General features: G+C 38.1%; 1 protein-coding gene across 1 annotated transcript; it reads left to right on the top strand.

The window, feature by feature from the left end:
* The first annotated feature begins 253 nt into the window (after positions 1-253).
* LOC114531061 (sperm receptor for egg jelly-like) lies at positions 254-9122 on the top strand. Its single transcript, XM_028552704.1, has 16 exons — positions 254-457; positions 1201-1489; positions 1895-2317; positions 2788-3191; positions 3562-3741; positions 4154-4242; positions 4673-4786; positions 5515-5858; positions 5999-6282; positions 6578-6766; positions 7220-7345; positions 7465-7647; positions 7847-8060; positions 8190-8242; positions 8417-8728; positions 8841-9122. Exons 1-16 carry the CDS (start codon positions 254-256, stop codon positions 9120-9122), a joined length of 3690 nt encoding a protein of 1229 aa, XP_028408505.1.
* Positions 9123-9325: the final 203 nt, after the last annotated feature.

Below are 9325 nucleotides of genomic sequence, written 5' to 3'. Positions count from 1 at the left end.
AGGTCACACGTAACATGGCAGGAATCATGCGTACTTCGTAAACAAGTAGAAACATAAACACAAACATAAACATAATATTAAGCACCATAATTTAGCATGCGTAATCGCCCTTATAGCTTAGCTTAAATGACAATATCATTTATTAATAATCCAATTTTTAATGATTTCTTTAGTAAAGGAATTGATAGAGAACTTTCAGGTGTACGCAATAACGAGTAAAGAATTCAGTAAAAGCATTCCAGTCATTTGGGCGATGACTTCAGGTGTGAATGTGAGTGTGAATGTAACGTATAACAGTATCCCATGCTGCAGTGCGGGACCACTCACAAACTCCACCGGCGAATGCGATTGTCTTATTACGGATCCAAACCTTTTTGATCCTGACGGTGTGGTGAACATCTCCGTGACAACCTGGAACCGAATTTCTGGTCCGCTAACAGAATCAGTTGATGTCGAGGTATTTCGCATTGCATTTATGATTAATATCGGTGTAATGAGTGATGATCCAATGATTGCGTATTTAATGTTTCTTTCAGAAAGCCTTTATCTCTGCATTAACAGAAAATACAGTCTAAGTTGAAAGGTCTTTAGCGAGAGGTTTAGGTTTTTGCTCTAGTGAACCCCACTGTAATACAATGGATATAGAGCTATACCACATATAAGCTAGAATGTTTTTTTTGAAAAGCAGAAAGAATACGTCCAGACCAAATCAGTGGTCCAGACACGGTTATCAACTGGATGTAAGCAGAAGCAATGAAAGCAGAAATCCTTAACACTTTAAATGCATCGTTACTCAAAAAAACTCTTCCTAAATTTAATCTTTAAAAGCCGGCTTTCCAGATTGCCTTTCATATTGTTATCGCTATAATTGTTTAGATCCGTTTAAGAAAATTGAAAGTATTCGGTTGAGTAAGAAAGTACTTTGAAAATTGAAGGTGTCTATAAAATGCGATTTTTCGCACCTATGCAAATAGGATTGTTTGTTTCAATATATTTAGAACCTTTAAAAAATTTCCGTTCTTTTCGGAAAAAAAGATCTAGACTTTATTTAGTGTACTTAAAAACGTATTGGATTGACTAAAACAATTTGCTCGAAGCTCAGTCCATATGAGATTACAAACGGTGCACAAAACCGAGTTGTCTTTTTTGCCATCTCTGAACAAAAAGATTATTTCACACAAAATTCATGCTTTCTCATAGGTATTAAAGAAAGTCAAAGATGCTAATTTCACGATACTGACAACGTACTCTCAATTTGGCTCAGGAGTTGAGGGAGCAGGACCGGAACGGAATATATTTCCTGCAGAATATCCAGTAGAATTCAATGGTTCGTACTCAGGAGGGCCAGCCACTCTGCAATGGTCGTTTTCATGCTCTGAGGAAACAATTCCTGCAGAAACCGAACAGGCTTTTCAGAAGACATTTTCCTCAGCAGTTAGCCAGGAGTGCGCTTTTGAAATGAAGCTGACGAACAGTATCTCTAACACAAGTAATTGCATTTTATTTATCACTCATACGTATTTTAACTAAAAATTCCAGTGCCCGAGTATGTCATTTGTTTTAGAAGCTATTTAGCGATCGATGTTCAAAAAAACGTTAAAAACAGAGTGACGAAAAAAGCACTATGCCATCAGATTTAACGATAGTGGGAAAACTTGAATATAATTTATATCCATCACACATATATTTTATTTCTGCATGCGATGCCTCGAGCCTTCAAATTAGGGTTAAATTACACGGTAAAAGATCACAAAAATCTCAAACAATACCTTTTATTTTAACAACAATATATTTTGTATATTTAGATAAATCTTCTCCAGACTTGTGATAATATTCTTTAAAAGGCTTATAAAATAGCTTACTCCATCTTACACTTCTTTCTAAACTCTTTCAGCTGTCGTTCGTGAATTTAAATTGTATGAAAGCGTGAAGTTAAAGGACTTGTCGAACAATGGACCTGGTAAAATGAACCAAACTATAAGATTCACTATTGAATTTGAAAAACTCGGCACTCAGACATGTTTGTGGGTCGACATGGGAGACAATAGTCCTCTACGAGTATTTGGTAGCAGCAATTCCTGTCCTGACTCGCTTGATGTCGACTCAATTAATCCGCATATAGCGGTGGAACCTCGTACCCTGTTTACCTCCTTGTACGCTGTTTACACTCAGAGCATCGTCATTGATCATATTTATTCACAAGTTGGCGACTATGACGTTCGATTGTACGCGTCAAATGCTGTTTCCTCGGTCTCCCGTGAAACGGTAGCTGCAGTGCTGCCCTTTGTATGCAAGTACCCAAACGTCACCATCAAAGGTACGCAGCTCTGCCTCTCATTTTGTGACTACACCAATTTTCCCCACAATCAAATAGTTGTTCAATAATGGCCATGACTCAGAATCTATTCTGTGGTCATGACAGCGGTCAGCGGAGACTGCAATTACGAAATTTCCAATTTTTAGCGATTTGCTGCCGTTTGCATACGCCATCTGATGAAACTCATGGTCTGGCTTTAGAACACGAGTCCAGCAGCGCGTTTCGAGTTTTAGATTTCGGTCATATCATATTTTATTAGTTATTACAACATCTTATAATGTCTGGCGCGAGCGCCACAGATCTGGACGCACACTTCTGAGCCGCTATGGCTCGGCCATAGGTTGAGGGCTACTGTGGCTGTAGGCTTAACCAACAACCTAGTCCCATACAAAAGACCGCGCCGATATTGATACATCATAGGCGTACTCAGATGCACTTAATTCAAAGCTAATTCATTTTTCATTTCTCAGGTTTGTCTCCGAATTCTTCCAATGCTTTGAATGCCCCTCAAGTCTATCGTTCTGATATTCTTAGCCTGTTTACGGAAAACGAAGTATTTTGTGAAATCACAGAACAAACTAAGACAAGTTGGACACTTTTAAAACTCGAGGATGATCCACGCACAACTCCGAGCGACGTTCTTGTCGCAGACATGAGGAAGACTCTGTTTCATACGGTAAACGATACCTCGGCACTTCAGCTTGCTCGGAGATTTTTACCTTACGGCTATTACGAGATTCGCGCCCGTGTGGAGATGAGAGGTGTCCCAGGCGTGTTTGGAATAGATTCGACCATTATTCAGGTTGTGCAGACCCCGTGGATCCAGGCCGCTGTGAATGATGGGTCTTTTCATACCGTGATATTTGGATTTTTGGTAAGGGCAATAATCCACCTGTGAAAACCAATATTACCGTGCGGTTCCGGCTGCGCGATAGTCCATTCTTAAATACGAAGAGAAATAGGCTGGAATCTTTTAGTAAACTTGGGGCATTCCAACTATGATCTAAAACATTTCCCATTACATTGGAAAGAAAACTAGGCACCCTTATGTCTGTTTAAAAAACAACAAGCATGCCGTCAGCGTCGGTAAATTGTAATTCAACTCTATTATTTTTTACATTCTGTCTTATGAAACGTCAAGTTTTAGTTAAATTCTTGCGCAGTTTTCATTTTTCTTCACTTTTCTTACACGTTTTCGGCTGTCATTTTTTCTTAATATCAAGAGGGAACCTTTCTAATTTCAGGGAACTTTGGATAGTTCGGCGTCAGTAGATCCTGATTTTGACAGTACCGATGGAATGAACTTCGTCTGGTATTGTAAAGATATTGATGACGATGCTGAGTTCAACCAGGCAACTCTCACTCAGGAACCTGTCGTTTCTGATCGTGATGTTGTTGGATCGCAAGACGCTAGTGCGAATGCAGTAAGTCACGGTTGGTTAATTGAGAGAATACTTTTAAATTAAGCGGGGTTACCGTCGCTTCTGCGCATCGGTTCTGCTCATAACAATAAGAGGACTGATTCACATGTTTCGAATATGTTTGAACAGAAGCGTGTCAAAAATTCTGAAAGTTCTTCTTGATATTTTAGGAAAAATATACGAATTCAAAATGTAAACAAAGCGCTTGTGAACAATTTTTTGCATAAATGTACCTCAACATAGTTAACGAGTTTTGGTTTTATGTGGTCTCCAAACCATATATATTCTATTAACTGTGCATTGACATAAAAACAGTGCTCTGGCAATGAAAACTGTCTATGCAACCAAAACAAGATTACGATTGCCTTAACAGCTGCGGATTATGCTCCCGTCTCACAATTTCCTTTTATAACAGTCTGGGTGTTTTGGCTCTGGTCGTGGACGCATCGATACTTCCAATTCCACTCTCATCCTGGACACAAATGTGATGATTGAAGGCAAAGCGTAAGTTTAGCATTGTGATTTTCGGTTAAACGGCTGTTCTTCTGAGATGGAATTAGTCCAAATGTCCTTTCCACTCACAAAACGCTGCCTAATTCAGAACAGTCTTCACGATTACGCTAGTTCACTCAGTGTAATTGTAAACTTTTCCCATGATGAAATTGTTCGAAAATGATTAAATAATTTAAGCCTCTTTGAGAAGCATTTCTCTCTCAAACATGCCGATGCGAAAAGTTATAGACATAGTCACAGTGTGTCTATATAAGACGTAACACGTATACAGTGTTTTGATCAGCCTTTACAGTCCCCACCAGGCACCAACCCTTTGGTTGAGCAGCCTCCTTAATGACGATAGAATTGCAGAAGGATTTCCATTCACATTGGATCATTGATAACATATAATAACTGCTTTTTTTTTCAACTTTATCTCAAGATACGAAATTTTATTGGTAGTATCGACAACACACCCAGAATTTGGTCAACGTAAAGCAATGACCACCATCTACCTTCAGGTCGCTTTGGGATTCCCTCCTGTACTCGCAACTATGTAAGTTCATCAAGCGTTTCTTGTTGTCAGCAGCCAACCCCCCTCCGACATCGCCGGAATTGGTATAATCTTAGCCAAATTCTCAACACTTACGCCTGTATTCAAAAAGCTCACTCACACTCATACTCATTGAGTGTGACATATAAATTTCGTTAATGCTAATCAATGAGAAAGTTTTTTCTTAATAGATGGAAAGATATAAGGTAAATCACTGAAAATCAAGCCCCTGTTCGGCTGGAAATACCGCCATTGAAACTTGATGAGAAGATTAAGATCTCCCACTCAATGAGTTTGAGTGTGAGTGAGCTTTTAGAATACAGGCGTTAGTCTTTAAACTTGGTGAGAAAAAAAGTTTTTAATATTCAAGAAAATATGTCTTGCACAAAAGATTTGAAGCTTGCACATGGTAAAAACGAATTGTCTGAATTAATAACCTTGTGCATACTTTAGCCTCAAAAGGGCCATTTCACGGCGGTCAGATGAGTATGATGAGCTGTCAAAAGATTGCAGAATATGTGTTCAGAAGAAAAATTGAACTTTTAAGATATTCAAAAGGTTTCTTTTTGATAGCAGTACAGAAATGCACAATTGTGAACCTGCGATTGGACTTTCGGGTTCAAACATCTTAAACACCAATTTCTGAGGTGTCCCCCCCCCCCCTTCCCAAAGAAGTTTTTTCTTGTGTACTAAAAATCTCACATCCTGCCTTTTCATTGTCAATTAATAAGATGTTCAAGGAATTGCGAGTCAAAACTTCGTCCAGATGAAAAAACCATATTGTTGTCGAAATGCAGCAGGTTCTGCGCCGGAGAGTTGACATTTAGTTGGTCGTTGTATCTTTACGACAATATCAACCAACATGAACCGTTCAATCTCTCATCATTGACTGAGGTACCCGAAGCTGACTTTCAAAATATGGCGATGAATCCAGTTGATGAGTTAGAAATTGGTATTAAGCCTGATTCGCTGCAAGTTGGTAAGAAGTACACAATTGCATTTCGAGCGACTCGTGTGAGCGGAGTTTATGGCGAATGCAGAACTACCGTGATTGTTAATACACCCCCGGCTGGCGGTAAGAAAATATCTGTTCTGCTTTATCCACTTTGATAACAACCAAGTTAGTTCAACATTTTGTAATCAATTCTGAAGAATTTTGACTGCAAATTTGCATAAATTAGGTGTAAAAGCTATTTTTTATTCGCATTTTTCCAGGCCGATGCAGTGTATCTCCATTGTCCGGTGTCGCTTTATCGACCAACTTCACATTCAGATGCGAAAATTGGACAGATACCGATTCGCCTCTGGTTTACGAGGTCTCCTATGTACGTAGTGAAAGCAAAACAATGCTATTCCACCGTTCGCACCCTCCCGGTGCAAATATTAGCGTCACTGATTGGCTGGTGGTGGGGGATAAGAACAAGAATTATTCGTTAACTGTGGAATTCACTGTTAAAGATACCGTCGGATCAAAAACTGTTCAGCATGTTGACATTCAGGTCAGTAGAAAAGGCCTTGAAAAAGTAAAAATTTTGAATGTTTCGTCTATTTCTAGTATTTCTGAACATACGAATTTGAAATGTATTCATTTAGAAGAATAAATTAAATAGGCTGCAAAATGCAAAAGAATTGTTAGATATTCCGACAGTTCATGATATTCGAGGATATATTTTAATTTAAAATGAAAACCATTTGTTCCCATTAGCGTTTGTTCACATTAGGCAATAGATAGGCACGTTATTATACCATCTTCTATCTGAGAGTATACCAAATAGATTGCTATTAACCATATAGGTTCTACCCAACAATGTTGTGGATACAAATCAAATTTCTGGTCGTTTGGATGAATATATTGCAAGTGGTGATTCTGAAGGATTTCTAAGGATGGCCTCCACCTTCGCTTCCACTTTCAATGACGACCCTGACAGTGGAGATGAAAATAGCACTGGATTGAGCCCAGAAAAACAAGAACAGGAGAAAAAGGTAAAGGTTTTTCTTCTTGCTGCCATCAAATCACCAATATGGGCTAATATTGCAGATGGCGTTTAAACTGAACTGAGAAATCATCAAATCGTAATGAACTCGTGAACGATCTCAGTACTGACGAACGCACGAATATAAGGAAGAATAAATTGTCCACACGCCTAAAAACTGTGAGCCTGCGGTTTATCAGCATGAAGCAATTTTGCCAGTGCTGTCATTATTATTCACACTTGTCAACCACATTGAACAATATTGTTGAAAATGAATCCAGTGTGACAATATTGTTCAATGTAGATAACAACTCCTGTTCATATCAATATTGCATCAAGCTAATCGTTTTTAGGCGTGTAGATATTAATAATCTCTTTATTTTAAACTGTAAAAGGCGAAACACTCTGGCAGAAAACACTGTAGTTAGTATGAATTATGAAATTCATATTATTTTCACCAAAGCTCTTAGAGCATGTCCTAACATCCCTCTCTGGAATGAAACCAAAAGATGTGTCTGGGGTGATGCAGTTCAGCGGTTCTCTTGCTCAATTGGCAGCCAATCCAGATAAGCTAACTTCAAAAGCAAAGGTAAATATTTGTCAATTTTTCTTGTCAATCCATCAATCATAATCAATCCATCAATCAATTCATCGGGCTATATTTCTTTTATCATGTACATAATATTTTCAGGGCTTTTTTTTATCCAGGATGCAACATTTTCCATGGCAGATACATTGACTGATAGTTTAAAAGATTTGTCCGACAATGACAAGGGATTTCGATATGTGAAATCAGGAGCAAGCAACGTTTTAAATGTTCTTGGTGGAATGGTGTCTTCTGCTAGTGGCGGTTCTGGTAATATTTCAACAACAATCAAGAACGAGACAGCGGTATGACATTTTACACACGATTACGCTAGGACCGTCATTTTATTTTTGCTCGTCAAAGAAAGAACGTTAACGAAATTATTTTACAAAGCTATTTTCACTAGACATCAGCATCTTGCTCCAGTTAGTCTCCTAACAAGTACCATTGCCGCTAGGTCAGTTGAAGATAACCTCATTTCCATAATAATATTTTTATAATTAGTCCGCAGTCAATCGCACTGTTAAAGTTGTACGAAACCTGCAGTCAGTGGTGCTGGACAATTTGGTCACAAACGAAGGTCCAGACACTATTGACACAGATACTTTGTCACTGCAAGTGGAAAAGAAGACCGGCACAACTCTTGGAAACACTGGAAATGAACTGAAGGGAAGCCGTTTTAAACCTCCATCTGGTTATGCTTTCGGAATAGGAGAAAGTATGTGATTGATGATTATTAATGACATTTTATATTTTTTTTACTTTGTATTTCGGCTGCATAGCTCACTTATAATTCAACCTCAAACAAATGACAATTTCTTAAATCAATGTGTTTTCTATTTTTTAGTACTTTCAAATCCAAACAAAACATTTCTACAGAAGCAACCGGTGGATATCAAGGTAAGAACATTAATTTTTAGATAAATGGGAGAAGATATGGGAGCTTCTTCATCCCGCTAACGCTTACTTTAAAACCGACAGAACACATAGATCTTACAAGACCTCGGATAACATATGTCTATTTCCCTTCTCTCTCTTACCTATTCTCATGCACCTAAACTTTTGTTTTCTTAGATTGTTTCGTTCAAACAAAATCCCTTCAGTTGGGATAACACCAGTTCAACAGTTTTATCGAACGTTATCGACATTGTGGTTGAGTCGAATCTGAACATCTCTTCTTCTAACATGAGTGAAGATGTTTCCGTGACTATCTTACGAGATCTGTCCCTGTTTCCTGAAGATTCCAGTTTCTTCATGAAGCCTCGTGCAATGAATTTGACGGAAAATTGGAAGGAATATCTCAAATTTCATTGCTTCACACGGAAAAGCAATTACACGGCCATGAATTTTGAAATCAAACCACATCATCTTGGGGTACATTTAAATGTAAGAACAAATCTTTGGCGTGCATGATACGACGCAACCCATTAAAAACTTTATCTTTATTTTAAATTTGACTGAAGCGTATCACTGAAGCATTCTCGCCCTTTTGTTGTAGGTGTATTTAAAAAGAGGAGGTAGACCAAGTGTGGAAAAAGGAGATTATGAATTCTCATATAAGTTGCCAGACTTTAGTAGTTGCAACGTGGGAAATACCAGTGTCAATAAATCCAAGTCGGATGATTCAGATCCTGTTCATATTGACATAAATGACTGTTCAACACATCCTTACACAGTGTTTGTATCGAACCTGGATTTTAACGGAACAGGGGAATATTGCTTTGGTAAGATATTTGATAAATATCTTGTCCCCATTTCCATGGGGATCCGTATTCGGTAATATTTACTTAAATAAATATTCAAATCTTCCCTTTCAAACGAAATTCCACAGATATAATAAGTTCTGATCAAAGGTGTTTCAACCTAGGACACTAAATTGGTACTGTTAAACCACGGAGATGCATGCACTTACATAGAACAATGAAATTAAGACAACTTGCCACAAAAACCAAATGTTCTTACTGCACGTCTTTTTTACCTTGC

Source organism: Dendronephthya gigantea, unplaced genomic scaffold (genome assembly GCF_004324835.1).
Source record: "Dendronephthya gigantea isolate DGI-Jeju-01 unplaced genomic scaffold, DenGig_1.0 000068F, whole genome shotgun sequence".
Classification (NCBI taxonomy): domain Eukaryota; kingdom Metazoa; phylum Cnidaria; class Anthozoa; order Malacalcyonacea; family Nephtheidae; genus Dendronephthya; species Dendronephthya gigantea.
This window is presented reverse-complemented; position numbering and strand designations above follow the sequence as displayed.